The 23,881-nt window shown below is 39.4% G+C and overlaps 13 protein-coding genes across 13 annotated transcripts; 5 read left to right on the top strand and 8 right to left on the bottom strand. All coding sequences in view use genetic code 12, as the record gives it.

Moving 5' to 3' along the window:
* Positions 1-20: 20 nt before the first annotated feature.
* On the bottom strand, positions 21-1,172 carry PTH1 (putative phosphatidate cytidylyltransferase; the record flags this gene model as incomplete). Its single annotated transcript, XM_067693240.1, has 1 exon — positions 21-1,172. The coding sequence occupies one exon, from the start codon at positions 1,170-1,172 to the stop codon at positions 21-23; it is 1,152 nt and encodes a 383-aa protein (XP_067547781.1).
* Positions 1,173-1,265: 93 nt separating this feature from the next.
* THR4 (threonine synthase) lies at positions 1,266-2,774 on the top strand (the record flags this gene model as incomplete). Its single annotated transcript, XM_067693239.1, has 1 exon — positions 1,266-2,774. The coding sequence occupies one exon, from the start codon at positions 1,266-1,268 to the stop codon at positions 2,772-2,774; it is 1,509 nt and encodes a 502-aa protein (XP_067547780.1).
* A 25-nt stretch (positions 2,775-2,799) lies between these two features.
* I9W82_004191 (HEX1) lies at positions 2,800-6,301 on the bottom strand (the record flags this gene model as incomplete). Its single annotated transcript, XM_067693238.1, has 4 exons — positions 2,800-2,913; positions 2,993-3,863; positions 4,251-5,714; positions 5,901-6,301. The coding sequence occupies 4 exons, from the start codon at positions 6,299-6,301 to the stop codon at positions 2,800-2,802; spliced, it is 2,850 nt and encodes a 949-aa protein (XP_067547779.1).
* Positions 6,302-6,426: 125 nt separating this feature from the next.
* Positions 6,427-6,744, bottom strand: RPS25B (40S ribosomal protein eS25; the record flags this gene model as incomplete). The annotated part of the gene is made up of 1 exon (XM_067693237.1): positions 6,427-6,744. One exon carries the CDS (start codon positions 6,742-6,744, stop codon positions 6,427-6,429), a length of 318 nt encoding a protein of 105 aa, XP_067547778.1.
* Positions 6,745-7,268: 524 nt separating this feature from the next.
* I9W82_004189 (nucleoporin) lies at positions 7,269-9,146 on the top strand (the record flags this gene model as incomplete). Its single annotated transcript, XM_067693235.1, has 1 exon — positions 7,269-9,146. One exon carries the CDS (start codon positions 7,269-7,271, stop codon positions 9,144-9,146), a length of 1,878 nt encoding a protein of 625 aa, XP_067547777.1.
* A 22-nt stretch (positions 9,147-9,168) lies between these two features.
* Positions 9,169-10,635, bottom strand: MDJ1 (Mdj1p; the record flags this gene model as incomplete). Its single annotated transcript, XM_067693234.1, has 1 exon — positions 9,169-10,635. One exon carries the CDS (start codon positions 10,633-10,635, stop codon positions 9,169-9,171), a length of 1,467 nt encoding a protein of 488 aa, XP_067547776.1.
* A 91-nt stretch (positions 10,636-10,726) lies between these two features.
* Positions 10,727-12,169, bottom strand: LAP4 (Lap4p; the record flags this gene model as incomplete). Its single annotated transcript, XM_067693233.1, has 1 exon — positions 10,727-12,169. One exon carries the CDS (start codon positions 12,167-12,169, stop codon positions 10,727-10,729), a length of 1,443 nt encoding a protein of 480 aa, XP_067547775.1.
* A 656-nt stretch (positions 12,170-12,825) lies between these two features.
* GRP2 (Grp2p) lies at positions 12,826-13,842 on the top strand (the record flags this gene model as incomplete). The annotated part of the gene is made up of 1 exon (XM_067693232.1): positions 12,826-13,842. The coding sequence occupies one exon, from the start codon at positions 12,826-12,828 to the stop codon at positions 13,840-13,842; it is 1,017 nt and encodes a 338-aa protein (XP_067547774.1).
* Positions 13,843-13,981: 139 nt separating this feature from the next.
* I9W82_004185 (ribose phosphate diphosphokinase subunit) lies at positions 13,982-15,217 on the bottom strand (the record flags this gene model as incomplete). The annotated part of the gene is made up of 1 exon (XM_067693231.1): positions 13,982-15,217. The coding sequence occupies one exon, from the start codon at positions 15,215-15,217 to the stop codon at positions 13,982-13,984; it is 1,236 nt and encodes a 411-aa protein (XP_067547773.1).
* Positions 15,218-15,361: 144 nt separating this feature from the next.
* On the top strand, positions 15,362-16,015 carry I9W82_004184 (uncharacterized protein; the record flags this gene model as incomplete). The annotated part of the gene is made up of 1 exon (XM_067693230.1): positions 15,362-16,015. The coding sequence occupies one exon, from the start codon at positions 15,362-15,364 to the stop codon at positions 16,013-16,015; it is 654 nt and encodes a 217-aa protein (XP_067547772.1).
* A 3-nt stretch (positions 16,016-16,018) lies between these two features.
* Positions 16,019-17,836, bottom strand: SKN7 (kinase-regulated stress-responsive transcription factor; the record flags this gene model as incomplete). The annotated part of the gene is made up of 1 exon (XM_067693229.1): positions 16,019-17,836. The coding sequence occupies one exon, from the start codon at positions 17,834-17,836 to the stop codon at positions 16,019-16,021; it is 1,818 nt and encodes a 605-aa protein (XP_067547771.1).
* A 330-nt stretch (positions 17,837-18,166) lies between these two features.
* ROT2 (glucan 1,3-alpha-glucosidase ROT2) lies at positions 18,167-20,839 on the bottom strand (the record flags this gene model as incomplete). The annotated part of the gene is made up of 1 exon (XM_067693228.1): positions 18,167-20,839. The coding sequence occupies one exon, from the start codon at positions 20,837-20,839 to the stop codon at positions 18,167-18,169; it is 2,673 nt and encodes an 890-aa protein (XP_067547770.1).
* Positions 20,840-21,618: 779 nt separating this feature from the next.
* Positions 21,619-23,676, top strand: BRE1 (E3 ubiquitin-protein ligase; the record flags this gene model as incomplete). The annotated part of the gene is made up of 1 exon (XM_067693227.1): positions 21,619-23,676. One exon carries the CDS (start codon positions 21,619-21,621, stop codon positions 23,674-23,676), a length of 2,058 nt encoding a protein of 685 aa, XP_067547769.1.
* Between the last annotated feature and the right edge of the window lie 205 nt (positions 23,677-23,881).

The following is a 23,881-nucleotide window of genomic DNA, read 5'->3' as shown; positions in this document are numbered from 1 at the left end:
TTTATTAGATTTATTTACAATTAGACACCTTTTCCCTCACTCTTTCTTCTCTTGGCAAGGGAGTATTTTATTGACTTCAATAGCCCTGCTGTGAATATGCCCTTCAACCCTTGGGCGATAGAGCTGTAAATTATGGTGGACGAAATCAAAGCTTTTAAATTCTCAGCTAGCTTTTCATCCCTCGCAATTTCCTTTACAGAAGACTCTGGGTACTTGCTGTAAAGTTGAGATCGGAACCTCAATGGAAGACTCGAAATCAAATTGATTCTAGCATTTGTTGTGAGGTTGGTTTTAAAGGTGCGGTCGACATCGTTGTCGGTGATGATTAGGTAATTTCTTCGTACAAAGTATTCCAATATAGGATCATACAACTTTTGAAAATATTGAAATTGTTTTGACACAATGTTCTTTACCTTGTTTGGGTTCTCACCACCAATGTACATGCGAAAGTCTCCAAGATACGATATGCTTGTTATTTGTTCGTACAACTGCCTTTCTGTGAACTGATTTGCTTGCATTAGAAATATGGCAATCGTCATGGCGTTTTTCAAATTATACTGATTGAGGAATTTCAACATATCGTCTTCTTTGAGATAGTTTACCGGTTTTTGTAACCTCCCCGCGAAATACAAGGAGCTCCATTCACTTAGATCCATGAAAGCTGATCTCCTAGATGTCACGCCATATTTCGTCAACTTGTCTTTGACGAGAATATAAGGATTAAAGTAGATTCCATTGCCTTGTAATAGGTTGATGAATGTCTGCGATCGGGTGGAATAGTGTGATGGATTCTGCTTGATATTCTGCTGATGGAATTTGGCGGTATCTTCAACCAAGAAAATGAAATCCAATTGTTTCTCCTTATCTTTATCATACCCATTCTGAGGGAGAATACCTGAGCCATAACCTACCACAGCAGAGACATCCGCGTCAAATGTGTTAACTATCTCCACCAACTGCTCCTGAGTCTCCGTTTTCAAGCTCTGATTGTCAGCACAGAAGTCCTTCGGGATCACTAACTTGTCAAATCCCGCCGCCCCTTCAGTAATAATTGGTTTGTAGTACTTATCGGAATAAGGTGTTGTTGAGGAAACAAATGTCGAAAGGCGAACAGATGTGTAGTGGAATAAACGGAGCTGGCCAAATACTCGTAGTGACCGTATTTTTGACATACTCCAATGACTCATTGGTAGGGTGAAAAATTTAAATAGAAAGTGAAAAATGGAAAAAAAAAAAAAATTCGCTCAATTTAGTCTCTACAGATCATGTCGTCCCAAGTATACAGATCAACCAGGTCTGACAAACCAGAAGAATTGTCCTTCGAAGATGTGGTTATGACAGGATTGGCTCCAGATGGAGGTCTTTACTTACCATCAGAGATTCCAAGATTACCATCTGATTTTCTCAATACATGGAAGAACTTGTCGTTTAACGAGTTGGCATTTGAAATTATGAGATTGTACATCAGCGAAAGTGAGATTCCAGATGCCGATTTGAAGGATTTAGTCAAGCGTTCTTACTCAACTTTTAGATCTTCAGATGTCACTCCATTGAAGAAACTTGATGATAAATTGTATTTGCTAGAGTTGTTTCATGGACCGACATATGCATTCAAAGATGTGGCCTTGCAATTTGTTGGTAACTTGTTTGAGTACTTTTTAACAAGAAGAAACAGCAAGAAAGGTGAAGGAGAACCAAGAGATATTATAACTGTTGTCGGCGCCACTTCTGGTGATACTGGATCCGCTGCAATTTATGGGTTGAGAGGTAAAAAGGATGTGTCTGTTTTCATCTTGTATCCTACTGGTAGAATTAGTCCTATACAGGAGGAGCAAATGACCACCGTAGAGGACTCGAATGTACACACATTATCAGTCAAGGGAACATTTGACGATTGTCAGGATATTGTAAAACTGATTTTCGGGGACAAAGAGTTCAACGACAAGTATCATGTTGGTGCAGTCAACTCCATCAATTGGGCTAGAATTTTGGCTCAGCAAACGTATTACTTCTACTCCTTCTTCCAATTGCAAAAACAAGTGCAAGGAAAAGTTAGATTTGTTGTTCCATCAGGAAATTTCGGTGACATCTTGGCTGGATATTATGCATACAAGATGGGATTGCCTGCAGATAAGTTGATCATTGCTACCAACGAGAATGACATTTTGGATAGATTTATGAAATCAGGGGAGTACGCCAAACAGCAAGAAGTTGGTGTAAAGGCCACCTATTCACCCGCTATGGATATCTTAATCTCATCCAATTTTGAAAGATTATTGTGGTATTTGATTAGAGATAATGTAACTGGTAATGATGAAAAAGCCGGTGCTGTTTTGAATGACTGGATGAAACAGTTGAAAGAGGATGGCAAGTTTACCGCACCAAAGGAGGTAGTAGAGAAAGCACGAGAAATTTTTGATTCTGATAGAGTTGACAACAAGGACACCATTGAGACAATCAAGCAAGTTTATGCAAACAGCCTGGAAAAGTATGTCATAGATCCACACACTTCTGTCGGTGTCAGAACATCACACAGGTTTATTGAGAAAGATCAAGAGCCGGTACAATATATTTCACTTTCAACTGCGCACCCTGCCAAATTCTCCGAGGTTGTAAACAAAGCTCTCGAAGGGTTCGATGGATACTCATTTGAAAAGGATGTCTTGCCAGAGGAGTTGAAGCAATTAAGTACAAAGGAAAAGAGAATCAAACTTATCGACGAACCTAGTATTGAGAAAGTGAAACAAGCCATCAAGGATGAATTAAAGTTTTAATGCTGTGAGTTTTGTTTGTGTATATTCACCTTTCCATCAACGATATCGACCTTGTACCCGACTTCTTGTAGCACACTATCATCCACCGTCTTTTTTGCCTCCAAATTGGCAACAAATTGTTGGTTCTTTGGATTTTGATCTAGTAGGTACTTTACGCAAAGAATCGCCTGCTCTTTAATGAATGGGTTGTTTTCGTCGATGACACAATTTGATAAGACCAAGGCCAAACCGCCTAAATCTCTTACAAGTTCTTGGTTTTTGAATGACTTGTAGCAATAGTACGATAGTATGATGATGATGTATGATTTTACATGGGAGTAATTGACCACCTCTTCCACCTTTGATTTCATCGTGACCCGCTTAACATTCTCATGGATAACTTTGAAAACGATCATTAACTGAGGGAGAAAGTTGGAGCTGTGTTCGAAATATTGGACTGTTGCTTTGAACTTTGCAAGTTCAGAAAATATCTGCAACACATTTGACAATATACGTTCCAATTGTTCATCGTGTACACTCTCCGCATCAAGCTTCAATGAATATTCTGAAAATATGGACTCAACCCACACTAGCACCCCAACCAATTGAAAGTTATTCCAGTCGTCCTTTGTTTGGATAACGATGGCAGTTAGTTCCAACCATTCAATCTTGATCTCTTCACTCTGCTGGTTAATCCACTTTGCAAAACTTTCATGCGTGACTAAATCGTAAAGAAGATGTATCAACATCTTTGAATCGTGGTCAACTTCGTCAAAGTTGATATGCGTGTACAATCGATGAACTTCCCTCAAAACGTTATTCTCCTTGATCCTTAGTAGATGGAGTAAATTCTCATTGGTAACATCCTCGTCCTCAGTGTAAAATTGTCTAAATAGAAAATGAATGACTGGGGAGTCAACTTCAACAACACTCCAACTAAACAAGCTGTTGATATCCTCAACACACTGATTTCTTTGACAATTGGCCAAAATCTCCCAGTAAACTTGCCGTAATCTGCTTACCCATTCATTTACCTCCAAGTCCCACACCCTACGGAAGCTTTGAATCACTAGCGGAAAGTACTCAACAGCAAGCGATGGCGCAAGGTTCCTAACAATCAAAAGAATCCCTCTGTAAACACGCAACTGGTGGTTTTCATTTTGCGGGAGATATTCCAATGCACACTTTACAATCCCCAAACTCTGCACCTTCGAATTCGTTGCAATCTTAACCACTTCAGATAACCTTGTCAAGCATTGCTCAAATCCCTCACCGTGTGAACCTTTCAACCATTGTAGGGCTTGCTCTATGCCGGTATTTATTTCCGATGCCATTTGCTGACAAAAGCTACAAACTATTTTTTTTTTTTCCTACTCTCTATACAAGTCACAAGCATGTGGGTTTAGCAAACAGTACTTGGGAGCTAAAGGAGATACATGATGCCCCATTTTCACTAAAAACTCTCGAAATAATAGAATCCTCTCACTCATGTCATACAAGTTTGCTCTGCCACTCCATAGTAGCTCCGCCAACGCGGCTGATCTTGGCCATAGTTTCCCTGTCAACACAGTAAAATCAACCTGTTCCGACCAAAGAACTGCCTCTGCTCCTAAAACATGTTTCTTTTCTGAGTTTGTCAAGTTTTGAAAAATATCAAATGAGTAGATTCGCTGCCACGTTTTATACGGAGCACACCAACTTCCTCCTTGGCCCGAATTGAAGTAATCATTTTCAGGGGAGTCCGTATACCGAAAGTCATTCGTGAGAAACCCGCCATAACCACAGTCAAGGTACAAATGGTCTGCCAGAGACACTATAACGTTGTACCCCTTGCTGGTTATGTTTTTGATCTGCGATGGCTCATGCCATATTTGCAAGGTGATATTCTGAGCAAGGTTGACAGCATCGCTAGAAGTTACCACGTCATCCCACATAATCAACTTCCTCCCACTTACATTGTTGAGAATGGGTAAAACCGAATTGAGGTACCTCTCAGTAATATCACTTAAGGTCTCATTATTAAACCAATCCTTTGGATAGCACAGTTTTTGTAGTTCATCGTTGCCAATATGAAAATACTCATCAGAAAACACCTCACTTAATTCATTGTACACATCGCGTATCACCCTGTAAGTTTTGTTGTTTTGAATATCAAGCTGGCCCGGCGGTGGCTCGACTGCATATCCATTCCAAAATTGGTCCCCACATTTTACTAGCGATGGGTCAACTTGCCTCCAACCAGCCCTTGCATGACCGGGAATATCAATTTCTGGAATCACTCGAACTCCTCTTTCTCTTGCATAAGCTTGTACATGCTGCAAATCTTCAATTGTGTATGTTTCCTGTTCCGAATAAGCATCACGCAGCATTTCCGGGTGACACTTTAAAATCACGGGCCAGCTCTGCGAGTCCACCAAATGCCAGTGCAAGACATTCATCTTAACGGATGACATGATGTCAATTTGCTCGAGGATTGATTTCATAGGAAGGAAATTACGCGCTGAGTCAATCATTATACCTCTGTGTGGAAACTGTGGACCGTCTTGAATCAGCACTGAACTTTCTAACATGTACCTGCCATGCTTGAAGATAACCAACTGTTGGAGCGTCGTAAGTGCATGTAATGCTCCCCAAACAGTTTCACTACTGATGGTCACTCTTTCTGAAATATCCAAGTGGTATAATTCATCAACACCGAATTGCAAATCAGCTTCATAATTCTCCACCTCCACATGAATTACGGAAACTTCAACCATTGCATAAGTGTCATATCGCTTATCTCGCTTATACTCAAACGGGGACCACTTTGTTGTTTCAACATTTCTTATCATTCTTTGAAGCGCTTTTTCCAATATCGGATGAGAAGCATCCAAATGTAGCAGCTCTATATCAATCCCAATAAACCCATCTCCAAACCATCTTACCCTATGTGGCTCGGGCAAGGGGTTCACGTCTATGGCTCTGACGTATAGAATAATCAACAAGAGGAACAACATTACTCAACATAAATTTTTCTATAAAATATTAAAACTCTATAACTTTTGTACTCTATGAGACTGCTTCTTCAATTGTTGAAGTCTACCTTCAAAAGCCCCAATCATGATATTCGTTACTTGCGGGGCAAACATGAAGCTAAGTTTATCATACAAGGGATTTTTGAACTTGTACAATAGTGTGAAATCCACCCTGCATTTCCCCCCACTGGCATTCTTGAATTTCCATTCAGTTTCCAATTCATGAAACAAGTCTAACTGAACACTCCTTGCATGCACTCTTTCATTCTCTTTGCAAGCCAACAGGCACTCAAACTTTTCTGTGATGTCCTTCCATCCAACTTTTAATCCTGCTCTTGTAGGTTGCTGTTGCTCATCTCTACTGGAGACAAATGAATCTTCCACAAACGGCACAAAGGTTTTGTAGTTGTTGACTTCACTGACTATCTTGTAGAGTTCCAGAGGGGATCCATTGAGAACTCGGCTGATACTATATGTCTGTGGCGTTGACGATCCAAAAAACGACCTCCTGAAGCATAGAAACGGTCCTCTCATTTGTTGTTGATGGGGATGAAAAATTTCCAAACCTCGTTCAAAATTTCTACATAATTTAATCAAACTGAGATGTGTTTTTTATTACATGATTTATATAAAGGTCGTGATACTTCTAACTAAAGCTCTTATTGAGCACGAGTGTAGATGTATTGTTTTGAGTGCTTCAACACTGGAGTGATAATACCATCACTTTCTAATTGTCTCAAAGCAACACGAGCAAGGGAACCACCAATCTTCAATCTGTCAACCAATACTGAGACGGATACGTATTTGTAAGTTGGGACATCCTTCAAGATTCTGTCGTATTTTTCTTGGTCCAAGATGACGAGATGTTGAGCCTTGTCCTTAACCTTTCCTTTATTCCACTTCTTTTTACCTTTCTTACCACCAGCTAAAGCGGCAGCGGCCTTAGCAGCTTTGGTTTGTTGAATCTTTGGTGCCATTCTATAAATGCAGTTAGTATTTGAAATAAAAAAAAAAAAGGATGTCGATATTAAGCCAAATCAGTGTTTACTACTGGGCAATAAGTGTGACAGCTGCGCCTTCAATAGTTCGCTCTCCTAAGTCCAATATCACATCTAACTCCTTTGGTGTAACATACGTTTATGGTTGGTGTAAAGATATCAGTATTGCAGCAGAGGATTTTTTTCCAGGTTAAGCAGTTTTGAGTAGAACTTATTTTTTTCGTTTGTAAAGCGTAGAGAGAAAGAAAAAACAATAGTCCAATACATCCACGTGACTAGGGCTATAGACACACCACACTTGAATTCACCAAAGATGGGCTAGAGTAAGCTAGTAAGCATGCCTCAGCGGGGAAGACTATCAAAGCTAGCATATCGCTTTTAACGCTCATCCAAGACTCCCGGTGTGTGCTCTATCCATTTGAATTTAGGTAGCGCGCACTGCCCGACATAAGCACAACAAAGATCTACTACTCATCGCAAGGAATCAACATCAACTACAAGACATGGGCAAAAGACAAGCGACTGAACAGATTACGCGAGAAGCGTTCTACGATGAAGTTTCCGAAGATAACGAGGAGCGCCCAGTGCAAGCAACCTCGCAGGTCTTGGCCAAGAGAAAGATTCTAAAACCAAGAGGCAAACTCGGGGATGGTAACGGCAGTATCAAGAAATCAATCCCACAGAACACTTTCCAATTCAATCCAGCCGGGAATAATGCATTTTCAGTTTCCCCGCCAAAGGCTGACAATGATACAAACAAGATTAAGGCGTTGAATGTGAATTTTATAAACAAAATCAACGAAGCTAATAAGGAAAATGCTATTGCTGATCTTACATCTATTGCCGAAAAGTATATCAACTATTACAAAGGGATTAAGAGCGGACAAAATGAGGCAAAACCAGTAACAGAAGCGAAAGTAGATCAATCGGAAAACGAATCTGATGAGGATGAGAAAAAGGACATCAAAATAGAAGGACCCAAGTTTAGTCTCACTCAGAAGCCTACTTCATCATCTTCTCCATTCACCTTTGACCCTAAAAAGATTGCCAAATTGAATGCTAAAGACTCTGACGACTCTGAAGATGATGTACCAATTCAAGGACCAACATTCAAATTTGACAAACCAATCGAGGATAATGTGTTTAAATTGAAGGGCAGTGCTGAATCAAAAACTGATACAAGTAAACCAGCTTCGGGGTTTAAATTTGGTCAGCAACCGGCTGCATCAACTTTTGGTTCAAGCTTTGGAGCAAAGCCAACCGATGCAAAGAATGAAAAGAGCGGCAGCACTTTTAGCTTCCAGCAGGCAAACACAGGATCATCAGGGTCTACTCAATCTTTTGGCTCATTTTCTACTGAAAAATCAACACCTGCTTTCAACTTTGGAGCCAAGACAGATCAAGGTGCCACTTCAAACAATACAGCTTCCGCTCCAACGTTCAACTTTGGGGCAAAGACAGATCAAGGTGCCACTTCAAACAAAACAGCTTCCACACCAAGCTTCAACTTTGGAGCCCCTTCAAACACTACAACTTCTACACCAAGTTTCAACTTTGGTGCAAAGGCAGATCAAAGTTCCAACACTACAGTTTCGACACCTGCTTTCAATTTTGGAGCAAAACAAGACGAGGGTCCACTGGCTGGATCGGAAAATGCGACCAATCCAGTAGGGGCCACTAAACCAACTGACCTGAACACTACAGCAAAACCTTTCCAATTTGGGGCAAGCACAAACAATGGGTTTGGTACCTCTTTCACAAACTTGAACCAAAAATCGACAGAAGATTCAGGTTCGGGTAGTAAGTTTTCTTTTGGCCAGAAGGTAGAAAGTGCGACTCCAACAAACTCCTTTGGGAGTTCCACATCCAGTACCACTAATCCGTTTGGAGGACTAGGGTCTACCTTCCAGTGGGGAAAGCAAACTGAAACAAGCAAAGGAGAAGAGAAAGACGAAGACAAAGCCGAGGAGAATGAAGTAGAGGGAAATTTTGCACCTGTTGCTCAAATGAATGAAAAAAAGGAAGTGCATTCTGGGGAGGAAAATGAGGAACCGAAATTCACCATAAGAGCCAAGTTGATGGAATTTGATGCGTCAAACACTACCAATCCTTACGTAAATAAAGGATTGGGTGAATTGAAGGTGTTGCGTAATAAGGATACTACAAAGTCGAGGATAATAATGAGAGCAGACGGAAGCCTTCGTGTACTTTTAAACACTTTGTTATCTAAAGATATCTCATACAGCTCCATGGGAAATGGGTCATTGGTACGAATCCCTGTTTTCAGCGAAGAAAACAAGATTGTAACTTACGTGGTCAAAGTCAAAACCGCTGATGATGGTAAGGAACTTTTGAAAACTATCGAAGAGTTAAAATCGTAAATAAAATCTATGTACATGTAATCTATTGTTTCTCATTATCTTTCTTTGATTTGTCAGAATCCAAATTAAAGAACTTACCCAACACCTTACTTATCCTTGCCAATTTAGACGGATGTAAATCCTTCTCATCAACCTCTTGATAATTTTCATTGCTCAAGTTATCTTCAAGTTCCAGCTGCCAATCCACATCACTTCTATTGGCAAGTTTATCATTAAAAGCGTCTGCTAATGCCTCTAGTAACGCCGTTTGTGTTGGATTCTCGGGAACTAAAGTTTTCACATTAAGCACAACATCCAAGTTTCCTCTATTGTTCAAGTTCCTGTTCATAGGCACACCTCTTTCAGGTATAGTCAATCTCCTACCAGACTGGACTCCTGGTCTGATCTTCAACTTGATCTTTTGTCCATCCAATGTTGGTACCACAATTTCTCCTCCCAAAGCTGCCGTTGTCATTAAAATGTCCTGCTTCACTACTAAATCATAATTCTCACGTTTAAACACAGGGTCCTTTTGAACACTGACTCTAACAATCAAATCACCATTACGAATTTGGTTGTACTCATCTTTGGTAACCATAGGAGCATCTCCGGCCCCAGGTACACGGAGTCTAGAGCCATCACTTATACCTGGTGGTATATCAATAGTGGTGGACTTTGGAACTTCTTGCACCCCATTTCCATGACAAGTGTTACACTCATCAGATCTTGAGATGGAAACACCAGTGCCTTGACAAGTTGGACAAGTTGATGCCATATGGAAACCACCCATGACGTGAGTCGTTTGTCCAGATCCATGACACGTAGGACAAGTTTTCTTTTTGGCTCCCTTTTTCAACCCGCTACCCTTGCATGTACCGCATGAGTCCACAACTTTGTAATTGATTGTAACTTTAGTTCCAAAAATACTATCCTTAAATGGTATCAGTTTCAAAACTTCGACATTGTCACCCACATGTTCGGTAACAAAGTGAGCTCTGCTTCCACCACCACCACCTCTTCCTCCAGCAAATGCCTCTCTGAATAAATCTTCAAAATCGAATCCCATACCTGAAAATGGATTGCCACCACTTGCTCTTCCAAAACCTGCAAACGGGTTTCCGCCACCTGCGCCTGCACCAGCACCTGCGCCAGCACCTCCAAATGGACTTGGATTTCCGTTTTCATCAAATGCGCTAGGTCCGAATTGATCGTATTGCGACTTCTTTTCCTTATCTCGTAAAATTTCATAACTTTGTTGAATCTTGTGGAACTTCTTTTCTACATCCTTTTCCTTATTCACATCTGGATGATATTTCTTTACCAAATCATAGTATGCCTTTTTGATTTGCTTTGCATCGGCTGACTTTTCTATACCCAATATCTGATATGGATCGTAATCTATGAGCTTCTTGATTGACGGGTGAAATGCTCTCGATATGAAGAGTGGCTTCACCTGAACAGGATATTTTGGGAGTATTCTACACCTCAACGCTGACGCTGGTAATCTCATGATGAATGAATCTGGTGTATTTGATAAAGGAGATTGAAAAATATCACGTAGAAATTTCTATGCGGTTCTGTTTTTTTCTACATAGGTAGCGCTAAACACCCATCTCTTCAATGACGTCTTTCCATCTAGAAAACACCTCTATGAAAAACCGAACTCCCATACCCACATCCTTATACCCCATCACACTTCTAATAGAATGCATGCTTAGAATTGGCATACCAACATCTACAATTATCTTTGCACCGTTTAATCCTCGTCTTGCGTCTGACATTATTGGACCTATGGTTCCTCCCGATCTCGAGTCGTTTCTAATGTGAAACTCTTGCAATTTCACCCCTTGCACGTTTCTGATCACCCGATCTAAAAACTCTTTACCCAAGCTATCGCTTAATACGTGAGCATTGGAATCAAACTTGATTGATGGTCCTGTATTGGGAAGGGGAAAATTTCCTTGCAAATAAACCTCTTTAAAGTTTGGATTTAATGCATGTGTGACATCACTGGATAATAAGACCGTATTCTTGAGTAGCCTCTCTATTGATTCTTCAGCTTGGTATCCACATTTATCACATACAATCGATTTCAAATTATCAACTAAAAATCCACCAAAAGCGCCAGTAAAAGTCAAACTACCAATTTCTTCATTGTTTGCCAAATAAACACCCGTGAGACCATCATATTCTTCAATGTCAGCGCCTTTGAACTTTTGACAGAATTCAATCAACCCAAAGATTGAATCAAACGCACATAATCTATCATCCAAGCTGGCCAGATATATAAACTCATTTTCAAGGCCACCTCTAGAGCTTGGCTGCACATCAACTAGATCCAAGTCGAAATCCACAATAGAGGAAATTGGAGTTTCTGATAGCTTTGAAATGTACCTGAGTAAACTCAAAGAGTGACGCTTGTAAAATTTGGACCGCATTTCGTCCTCTGTTGGCTGTAAAACTTCGTTGGAATAAGACACCACGGGAACCATTTGTGATTGCTTGCTATACAGTGTATCATCGATTGTATACTCTGACTCAGGAATGAAGGCAATTGGAGTAGACGAGTTGATCAACTTTCTTGAAATCTTTCCACTTGCGGAATCGCGGACCAAAATAGCTCCAGCTAAACCCAAGTCCCTGTTTAGCCAGTTTTTGTTTAAACTACCGGAATAAGGTGCAACTCCAAGTAACTCGTATCCCTTAACTTTGTCCTTCCTCAGTCCCCTTGGATTTAACTTGACACTTAGTGCATCACAATGACTCCCAACAAAACAGGAGCCATTTTCTGGTTTCCAATTTCCTCCTATAACAAATGCAATCAAACATTGATCTGAGCGACTTGTGTAATAGAGTCCTGGGGTTAGTTGTTTCACAGGTTCATTCTGTGGAAGCCATTTAAAATTGTTTTTTTCTAACACGTGTTTAAAGTGGGTGATGGTGTGATACGTAGTAGGATTGGATCTCATGAACCCAATAAACTTTTCCGCATATTCATCGTAGTAGTTGGTGTATGGGTCGTTATTGAGTGTGTGTTTGGTCATTGAAAACCTTGTTGGTTGTACTGGTAGTCGTCAAAGTATTTTGTTATCAGGAGCTACCATTGAAGGACACACTGTTTCAACAAGAAATGGCCATTGAACTAACAAGCTGCGAGTAACAGCTCTCATGATCAGAGTATTGGATTACATTCCGATCATGGACCATGTTCAGTACTAATGTTTTCTATAATGCGTTCAAAATTTTGCACAATTTTTGTACCAAAAGTTTTGCAAGTGTAGAGGAAAATTGAACAAAGTCATGGACTTTGTCAATTGCACTAATGCGTAATTACAAAGTCTCATCCTAACAAGGGCATTACTGCCTGTATTTGCTATGCTGACCTTTCGGTTTCTCATCTTGAAAATGTCCTGGGATCCGTTTCTGAGAAGAGTTTTATAACCACGGTTAATCTAACTCCAAACTACAGATCTAGACTCGGGTCCGAAATTTAGCTACAGCAATGTAGCACAAACACTGAAAATCAGTTGCTTTTTTTTTAAAGAAAAGAAAACACTGTGGCATGTGTCAAAAACCGTTAAAGTTGCTCGGCCGAGAAAATTCGGCCGAGATGATAGCAATTTCAATTCGCAGCCACAGTATAAAAAGACAACGACATTCCATCAATTATTCCACTTCTCCTTTCTCACCCAACACCATCATGTCATCTGAAAACGTTGTATTTATTAGCGGAGCCACTGGATTTATTGCTCAACACATTGTTAAATTGCTAATCGAAGCTGGTTACAAAACCATTGGATCAGTTAGATCTGAAGAAAAGGGTGAAAACTTGAAATCATTGCTCAAGTCTGCCGGACTCAAATCCGACTTGTTCAGTTATGTTATTGTAAAGGACATCGGTGGAAAAGGTGCATTTGACGATGCATTAAAAGCACACCCAGAAGTCACCATCTTTTTACACACTGCTTCTCCTTTTACATTTGAGGTCAATGATGTTGAAAAAGACTTGATCAAACCGGCTATTGAAGGAACGATCAATGCACTTAACGCTGTCAAGGTATACGGTAAAAATGTACAGAGAGTTGTGGTTACTTCGTCATACGCTGCTATTGGTGACTTCTCTACCCCAGGTAAGGCAGTCAACGAGGATTCATGGAACCCTACCACATATGAACAGTCTTTGACAAATCCATTTGCTGGATACATTGGCTCCAAAAAGCTTGCCGAAAAGGAAGTGTGGAAGTTTGTCGAAGCTAACAAACCACAATGGGAAGTGACAGTCATCAACCCTGTGTACGTGTTTGGTCCACAAACATTTGAGGTCAAGGATAAATCTAAATTGAATACCTCAAATGAGATCATCAATGCCATTTTGACTGCTGGTAAGAAAAATGAAGAACCACAACAATATGCTGGTTACTTTATAGATGTTAGAGATGTGGCAAAGGCTCACATTGTTGCTTTTGAAAAGAAGGAAGCTGCAGGCCACAGATTGCTTTTAGCAGAGTCGCCATTCACTTCAGCAGAGATCTACGACATTATCGAAAAGGATTTCCCAAAGTTGAAGTCAGAGTTGCCACCATTGGACAAGTCAAAGGGACCAAAGCTTGAGGATACCGAGAGCGTCATTAACAATGACAAGACAAGAGAGATTTTGGGGTTCAAGTTCATTGACTTGAAAAAGTCAATTGACGATACTGTTGCTCAATTGCAGTAGAATGCTTGTATATGTTTATAGATTGGAATTAGAGAATTAGATAACTTTCACTTTCAACTAGATCGCATCACATAATTAATGTAACTTCTACCAGTTCACAGGTGGGATAATTCAAATAAAGATCTCATTACGCTATGTATTACTCTATAGCTGCCAAAGAGTCAAAGAGCACCGAAATGGACTCCCCAAAATGATCTCTTCTTATACATTCAGCAAAAATTGGTGACACATCAATAACCACAAGCTTATCTCTATGCTGCTCAATCAGTTCTTTAGAAATAGGATAGGTGTTTGTGACAACAATTTTATCAATGCATTTCGAATCAGTCAAACGCTCCAAACAGGAATCATTAAACACACCGTGGGTACCAACGACATAAACGGCCCTTGCACCACAATTTAATCTCAAGTGTTCAGCAGCGGCAATAAATGAGTTTGGCTTGTCAATCATATCATCCAAAATGATGGCAACCTTGTCCTTCACGTCACCAACCAAAGTGATCAACTTCTCTTCAACCAATGGTTCATCCTCGTCATCAGAGTTACCAGCATCATAAGAACCACCTAAAACATCACTATCGATAATGTTTGAATTAGTCAAGTGGCTGGTAGAGTCGTTGTTCTCCTTGCATTGATAATCATCATCAACAACGTGGCCCTGAACAATTCGCGCAGTTTGCAATTCATTAACTATATTGTCCTCTCCATCTGCTTCAACACCATCATCATTGACAATTTTTGCTCTCTTCAAAGCCTTCTTCTTGGCATACTCATCCTGAGTTCTTCTTCTATCGGTGTGAATCATTGCAAAATTGATCTTTAGACTATCAGCCAAGGCCGTAACCCTTTTGGTTCCACCTGGGTTCTTTGACACTACAACAGAGGTCTCCCATGCTTCGATATTATGACGAATCCATCTTGCCAAAGTAGGCGCACCAAACAAATTGTCCACGGGGACAGTAAAGAATCCTTGCATTTGACTAGCATGAAGATCCATACTGACAACATGGTCAGCACCTGCCATAACCAACAAGTTGGCCAACATTCTAGCTGTGATTGCACCTCTATGTTTCTTCATTTTGCTTTGCTTACTGTATGGGAATTGAGGAATAACAGCAGTAATCTTGTTTGCACTTCCTCCACGACAAGCACTGATCAAAATCAAAAGCTCCATAATGTGGTCATTTATGTTTGAGGATCCACTTTGGATGATGTATACATCCTCATCTCTCACACTAACACCAATCTGAACCGAGGTTTCTCCATTGCTGAATTTCTTTAAAGTACATGGTGCTGGCTCCACGCCCAATCTCTCGCATACTAATTGGCCCAACTCTGGGTGCGATGATCCAACAAAGATCTTGCACTTACGCATTTCAATAATCGGCGACAACGTGGTGTATATTTGATTTGAGGTCTAGACGAGACAGCTCATCAAAAGAGCACGTTTTTGAGATGCGGTTTTTTTCCAAAAGTCAATTTTTTTTTTTTTTTCTTTTGTCTTACATCCTATTTCGATATGGAGAGGCTACAGCTAAAGGTTGAAGAGAATCGAAAGGTAATCCAAAAGTCAAAATTTTTCAACGAGCTTAAGGAGTCAATAGATGTCCCCTTTGAAAGAATACGATGTCTTGCATTAGGCTCACCATCGCAAAGCTCGGACGCTAGGTATCAGTACGCATTATTACTCGAGTTGATTGATTGGTTGAAAATTAGTGATGTCTCCATCTACGATCCTGTGTTCACAGAGGAGGACAAGGAGTTGCTTAAAGAATATAGGGTTGAGGAGGAATACAATCTACCGCAGGATGAACACACACTCTTTTACATACCGCATTTGCCTCTTGAAGTGATGGAAACGGTGGTAAACACTGAAAAGCCGGTTTATTTCCTAGGAAATGATGCCATTGCCCACACAGATCGGCTAACAAAGAAAAAGCTAGCAGAAATGTACCCTAGTATGGCCATAATGGTAAAATTGCAAGGCTCTGAACTAGATGATGGGTTTACAAAAGTCAAATCGAGAAAAAAGTTTAAAGAGCCGGAAATTGTGTACAATTTCGAATCAGTGTATTTCAGCAAAGTTGAAATTGTTCGCTACAAGCATAATTTTGATAAAAATGACCCATGGGGAAATTCATTTTCAGATTTAGCACTACATAAACTTGTATAAATTTCACTCTACTCTTTGTTTCTTACTGCTTGGTTCTTCCTCGAGCTTCTCCTCCTTCAATAAATGTTTCGCAAGTATTGAGTACAAATCATCCTTGGTAAACGGTTTTGCCAAAATATCACTCATACCATTTTGCAAGTACGTGACTAAATCGTTGTCTTCAATGTTCCCGGTCATGGCAATAATTGGGGTCCTAGTGTCGAAAGACCTAATCACACTGGTCGCAGTAGCTCCATCCAAATTAGGCATCACTATATCCATCAAGACTAAATCGTACTTGGTGCTTTCAACGGTGGAAATAGCATTGAGACCATCTGTAACAACAGTAACTTGGCATCCATACTTAACCAAAAACTTTCTGCATAGTTGAATACACACGTTATCATCTTCAACCAAAAGAACGTGAAACTTTGGATTAGGGATTGAGGTGGTGCTAATCTGAGGAAGCACATTTCCACTCGGCGAAGCTGATGTGCTAGTCATTGGAGATATAGGTTTATTAGATGGAGATGGATTAACATACTCGCTAGATGTTGGAAGACGGTTGTTGTTGTCAATTGATCCCAGAGACTGCTCAGGATTCGCATTGAGCACATTGCCATCACTACTAGGCGTGTTGTTGGATTTGGTGTGCTTGTGAAAAGATGTTCGTAGGTCGTTTGTATCCGATTGAGGAAATGATGGTTGTGGAAGTTGATGTATGGACAGCAGTCGACTCAACGATGCCAACCCACTTATCGGGCTTGTTGCATTGAAAGAATTCGGCAACGGCCTACCTCCGGGGATAGACAAGGCTCGATTATTCAAACTGGACAAAGAAGACTGTACATTTGTTGCTGCAGTGGTTTGAGGAATTGGAAGGCGCGGAGAATTTATTTGTGCTGGCGGTATTAATGGTGATTGTATATTGTTAACACGAGGTGATTGCAGTTGTAAATGCTGGGAGATACTAGGCAATGTAGAACCAGGTATGGAGCTCAGACCTATTGGGAATGAATTATTTGGCTCTTGTAACTGATAGGGGCCGGAACTTGGGAGTGGGAGATCCAAAGGTGGGACTTTGATTCCAGCTTGTACCAAAGAATTGACCAAAGAACCAATCGACCGGTAGTATCTCTCATTAGATGAATTTATGGATACAATGTGTTCCACCAACGTCTGGTATTTCCTCTGTAGTATGTTAATTTCTTGATTCAACATTTGGTTTGTATCTTTGACTTGATTAATTTGCTCTTTTAATTTACTCTGACCGGATGTTAGCTGACTGAACTTTTCATCGTACTGTCCGTAATTTCCCTCTGTTGTCGCACTTGCTTCAGCCGCTTCACTAACACTACCTTCTTTTTCTTCCTGCTTGATCACAGTTGCTGGCGCTTTTGGCTTAGGCTTTGTTCCATTAGGTACTTCCTTATTATTCTTTTTAGTCGACGGTCCCTTTCGTTTTATATTTTCCAAAGAGACGGGATCATTCATTTTGAAATCTGGATGCTTAAACTCCCAAGCATCCTCGCCATAAGGATACGTCAGCTTCGCCTCATTGGGAATCTTCACCTTGTGGAAATCATATTTATTCAACTGTCGTACAAAACTGGCAAAATTGGAATGCTTGAAGTGACGTGGTAGTATGTTTTTGGTAAAGTTGTTTGTATTTATTACAACAAAACTATCACCACTTTGCGTCCATCTAACGACATCCTTGTAGCCGTCTTCCTGGAGCATCAAAAACAACTTCTTGACAAAGTCGTTGGACCCACTTTGGTTTGAGCTTGCTGTAGTCGCGAGGGTGGAGTTTGGAGGAATGGGTTTATCGAGTGAGGACATAGTGAGGAGATCAATAGGTTGTCGTGTATTCAATAATGTCTTTGCATCAATGTGAGAAGCAAAACTGGTAACGTCTTTGATTGATTTACTGACCGTTTGTGTTATCCCTGGATCATACAGCGAATGATGTTGTACACAAGGTTCTGAGTTGGCTTGAGGCCGTATACTCGTTTCATCTGTGATTTTTTTTTTTTTTTTTTGCTCAACAACAAAGAAGGAGTTTTGTGTAACTTCGTCAGAGAACGTCGGAGTAGAAGGAAGAGACGACTTACTCAGTGTACTTTTTAATTCAAAACTATAATCTCTCTATGAATAGTTGCTATGCATTACTCACAATTCATCATGGCTCAAGCCTTTGCCAAATTTTATTGGGAACTCCTTTGGATTGATAATTGTGATCTTGTTTGTCTCCTTGTGTAATCTGCCTGAGCTAACTCCATCAATAGACTTTGCACCAACTATAATAATCTTTTCAAACTCAACAGGGACGTCGTAGTCACCAGCTGAATCGTATGAAATACCATCTTTACCAACGGTGAACGATAACAACTTAAATTCTGGGTGCAAAGATTCACCATCATCAATGTACAACTGACCTGAAGCTTCACCATTCTTATCCAATGCAATGACCAATGTATAAGGATCATGTTTCATCAACTTAGTTGATCTCCGAAGTCTAGACTTCATTGGAATTACAGATCCACCTTTCAACAACATGGGAATATCGCTCAATTTAGCCAGAACTTTCTTTTGATAAGCTTTACCACTAATGATTCCGTTTGTGAATTCATAAAAGATATCTTTTGTAAACTTTGGTATTCTAAAGGACACTTCATTAACCCCTTCATCAGTGACTGGTTTGGCCAAGATTCCTGAATTTCCCAAAAAGAACTCATCCTCGATATCAAACACTTCAGCATCCGCCACAGTATTGTATTCATAAAATACTGGCTTCATAACTGGCACTCCAGTTAATGAAGCCTCATAGAAGCTTGTGTAAAATACCGGCAACAACTCGTACCTCAATCTGATCGCGTCTCTGATGTGCGACATGTATGGATCCTTAATCAAATATGGTTCTCTTCTCCTTGCATCGATATGAGCATGAGCTCTGAAAAATGGGTACCACATTCCAGCTTGGTACCATCTAGTGAGCAATTCCTCCAGGGGATTACCAAAGAACCCACCAACATCGGCACCAGCAAATGGCATACCAACAACATTCGAGGTAAGTACCATTGGAATAGAAATTTTCAAGTACTCCCACTTGGACATGTTGTCACCTGTCCACATTGCAGCTGTTCTCTGACTACCAGCAAAATAAGAACGAGTTAATATGAATGGCCTCTGTGTGGGCAACCTGTTCACCAACGACTTGTAAGTTGCTTCATGGAATGTTAATCCATTGACATTGTGTATTGATCGATGTTCCCAATTTCCATAATGTATATTGTCTTTAGGTGCAGATGTCTCAGGTCCATTGAATACCGATGGCTCATTCATATCATTCCAAAGATAGATATTCTTGAACTCATCAGAAATCATAAACCTTTTGTGTATGTCATTCCAAAATGGCTGGCATTTTGGGTCAAATGTATCGATCCAAACAGATTCCCCTGGCCAGCAATGGCCATAGTAAACTTGATTTTCATTGTTTCTCATGGCAAGTTTCTTCGAAACTACTGCATCGCTCACTTCATATCCCGTTTTAAGATGAGGATCGATAATAACTGCAAGGTTTCTTCCTGTACGGTTCAACACCTTTAGCATATGCCCAGGGTCAGCAAAGTTTTCTGGATCCCATGTGAAATATTTCTTCTCATCTGCATACTCAATGTCCAACCAGATTGTATCATAGGGAATTCCAAACTCATCGAATTTGGAACTGACTTCCAACACATCTTTTATGTCATTGTAGTTCCATCTGCATTGATGATAGCCCAAGCTTGATAAAATTGGCAACTGTGCGTTTCCGGTAAGTTTTCCATACTCTTTGTTAACCTGTTGAGGCGAGTCCTCAACGAAAATGACAAATTCCAACACTCCATTCTCTGACATCCAGTGGACCGTTGAATCTTTATCCTTGGCTATGTCAATGTATGAGTCGGCACTATTGACCCAAAAGATCCCTAAAGCTGCATGTGCATTAACACCAATCAATAATGGAATTGATCCGTACATGGGCAACCTTGAATCAGTCTCATACTCAAAAATATCAACATTAAATAACCGATATGGTTCTTTTCCCTTGGTGTCTTTTAACAGCATTGAGTCAGCGTGCTCTGGGATACCATATAAATTGCTAAACCCTTTCAAGGTAAAGTCCAAACCAATAGATTCCGGTCCAAGAGGAAGTTTATCATCTTTTGAATCGCCAAAGTTGTCGGAAAACATATTAAACGTGGATTCTTGAGGGAGGATGTTATCCTCATTATCCTGCTCGGATCTTTGATGTTCAATGTTTAAGAATTGTTTATCGTTGACGACCAAAACTTTCTCACCTTTATGGAAGAAGGTAATCTTTACTGGATTGAACTCAATTGAAACTTTGTTGCTTCCATAGGAGACATCAATTGATTCTTTGCCCTTGCTGAACTTTACGTCCTTGTTAAGCTCCGCCCCATCGGTAAATGCCCATTTAGAAGTTTCGTTGTATCTTTTGTAGTTTACAAGTTTCTGATTAGGTTTTCGGTTTTCGTCTAATTTGAAATGGAAGCTATTTCCAAGCACATTCATTTCAAAAGGGAATTCCACATGGGAACTAATGTGCGGTGACTCCTTTACAACAGTTCCTTTGATCACACTGTCATCTATCGATACACTCTCAGGAAGAATATTGTAAGGTGATTTGAAATCAGGATCCGATGTTACCTCGTTAGCGTAGTGTCTGTTTCTGTGACAAAACCCATTCTGTTCACAAGACTTGAAAAGGTAGTCCTTAACTGCAAAGCAAGAGCTTACCAAGACAAATATAACAATTGCTAGCCTCCGATGTAGTTGCATTGCTGAGAAACCTCTATGGCTGTGCCGAGTTGTTCCCTTTTTTTTTCCCCCTTCTTCTTTTTCTTTTCGGAGGTGGAACCACAAAATACGAAACACGCGAACTCCCATCGTTTGAAGAAAAATCACTTCCGTTGCACCTACTCTACAGGAAAGATGCTTTCAGTAGAGTTAGCATATGAGAGGTGGGTAAACACTTCATAGCTTTATTAAGAAAGAAGAATGATGCTTGCTTTTGCCCTGACTGCTCAAAGTGGGTACAGTTATGATTCAAAGGATGATGGCAAAGCCAGCTATCCAATTTTCTTTTCCTTGAAAGAGACGAATGTATCAGACAATAGTTTGTCTTCACCATAATGAGAACGGAAAAGGAAAATACAATACTCTTTAAAGAGGTTTCTCATATCAAGTTCATCACCCCCTTTGTGAATATTGTGGTTATATATATATAAAGTCACAAGAGTATATGCTTCAAATGGTAGTGTACGAATGCACAATTCTTATGCAAAAGAATTTTCTTTAAAGAAGAAACACCAAAGGAAAGAAAAAAAATTGTTTTCAAATAACATTCCACTGTTTCTTTAAAAATAGACGACAGGAGGTTACAGACAGAAGTTTAGGTATCATTGATCTCAATACAGCAAACTTCATTAGCTTCAGTGTCAGTTTACGGGTCGTCTTTCTTGCTTGTATATAGGGTTCATCTACTGATTGATTAGGTGGAATATTTACGTCATTATTGTCTACAAAGCATCTCATTTAATCAACTGCTGATGATGGAAATGGAAAACGATAGGAAAAGGTCTTTTGATGTGTTGTCGCACGAGCAGCAGCCGGTTGCCAAAAAACTTAAACCACTTGATGAGTTGAGCACTGAAGGACCATTAACACAAGCTGATGTTATTTTCTTTAAAAAAGAAGCCATATGGCGACAAATGAATCAGTATAAGCAGCAGGTGCTGCAGTTGAAAAGTGAAGTTCATCGGTTAACCAAGGATTGTGAGCTTCAGAAACATATTGTTGGTGTATTAACATCCTGGTATGAGGAGATTATAAATTTGTTTGACGAGATAGGCGAGGATGAAAATATTCTTGTGAGTTTTAATGAGCTGGAAGATGGAGCAAGTACTGTGGATAAGAAACTAGAAGAAATTAAAGTCAAATTATCGAAAGCTATTGCGTCAAAAGTATCACCTGATTCAGATTTGGTGTCGCTAAAACAAGTGAGTTTACTAAAAAGTCAAAATGAAATACTAGCGAAGGATAAACAGTCGTTGTCAGAGAAATTGGAGCTCTTACAATCAGAGTTGCTTGATTTGATAAACAAGACTTCAAGGGATGAATCTATTACATTGAAGAGAGTCGATGACAGTAGGAAAGAGAGCCCAAGTAATGAAGAGGTGAAGGTTGAAAGTCAAGCAAATAAGGATGAAGACAAGGCCACTCTTGCTAATGGGGAAGCTACTCCAGATGAACAGAATGGCAATGCAGCAGCAGTTGACACCGAAGAGTTGGAGAGGTTACAAAACGAAATTGAGCAACTCAAGCTGGAAAATGAAGAACTTCTCCGACAAACATCTAACCTTCAAACTGAAAATCAAAAGAATCTTGAAAAATACACCAATTTAGAAACGAAATTGCACAATCTTGAAGAATCGGATTTAGAAGAAAATGTTTATTACAAGAAGTTGCTTAAAAATAATCAATCATTACAAGATCAAATTAGTAAAGTTCATAAATTGAATGCGGCAAATATTGCCAAGATTAATGAATTGGAAAAGAACCAAGTTGATTTGAAAAAGACTTTGGAGGCGGATTTAATTAATGAAAATGATAGTTTAAAGCAACAGTTGAGTAAATGTGAACAGGATTTGGTTAGAATTAGGACAGCTAGAGATGAATTGTTGGCAAAAAACACTATTCTCAATAGTCAACTACAAGATCAAAAGACAAATAAATCATTAGTTGAGTTGAATGAGATATATTCGAGGAGAATAGATCAATTAACAAAGGAAAAAGCCAAGACAACAATTACTACAACTGAAACAGATTCATCAGATAATGACAAGATTCAATTACTACGTAAAGAAATTGATGAAATTGAGCAAGCTTTTAAACAAACACGAGAATTGACATTTCAAAAATTGAATTCTACAATTGATCAAGAAAATCTATTGAAAAAATTGACTATTGAAAAGACTAAAGCTGATCAGAAATATTTTGCTTCAATGAGAGTCAAGGATTCATTAACTAATGAAAATAAAGTTTTGAAACAACAAGTTGCCAAATCACAAGAATTAATCAAGAATTTAAATGAATTGGAAACTAATTATTTGAACAAGATTGAAATTTTAACTAAATCATTAACTGATTATAAAATTATCAAGGAAAATTCGTTACAAGAGAATTTCAATTTACAAGATGAAATAAAGAGTGCCAATATAGCCAAAGAGTCTTTACAACGAGAAATTGATAGACTTTCAACCAAATTACAAGGATTGACTTTGGAATTGAATCAAGTTAAAGATTCAAACAAATCTCAATCATTAACAATTGTCAAATTAAGTCAAAAACTCAATCAAACTGAATCAACACTACAGAAATACAAAAGTAACAATACTAGTCTATTATTACAAGAAGATGAACAACAATTGGAAGCGTTAAGATCAATTGCCAAGTGTTCTGTATGTACAAAGAATTGGAAAGATACAGCCATAACTGTTTGTGGACACGTATTCTGTTCTAGTTGTACACAAGAAAGGTTGGCTGCTAGGTTAAGAAGGTGTCCTAGTTGTAATAAAGGATTTTCAAGTAACGACTTGTTGACGATTCATTTGTGAGGGCGAGGAGTGTGTGTTTCTCTTGTATATGAATAATAAAAAATGCTGTATTAATATTAAAAGGAAAAAGTCACGTGTAATGACCTCACAAAGGAATGACAATGCAATAGTTCACATTAATTTGTTCTTGGTTAAGCTCAGCCATTTAACAACGTACGAATATCTATTTCTAAACGTTAGTATGAAGAAGACAGGGTGGCAATTT

Source organism: Candida metapsilosis (assembly GCF_017655625.1).
Source record: "Candida metapsilosis strain BP57 chromosome Unknown scaffold5, whole genome shotgun sequence".
Lineage (NCBI taxonomy): Eukaryota > Fungi > Ascomycota > Pichiomycetes > Serinales > Debaryomycetaceae > Lodderomyces > Lodderomyces metapsilosis.
The sequence above is the reverse complement of the archived record's forward strand: the minus strand, read 5'-3'. Positions and strand labels throughout refer to the sequence as shown.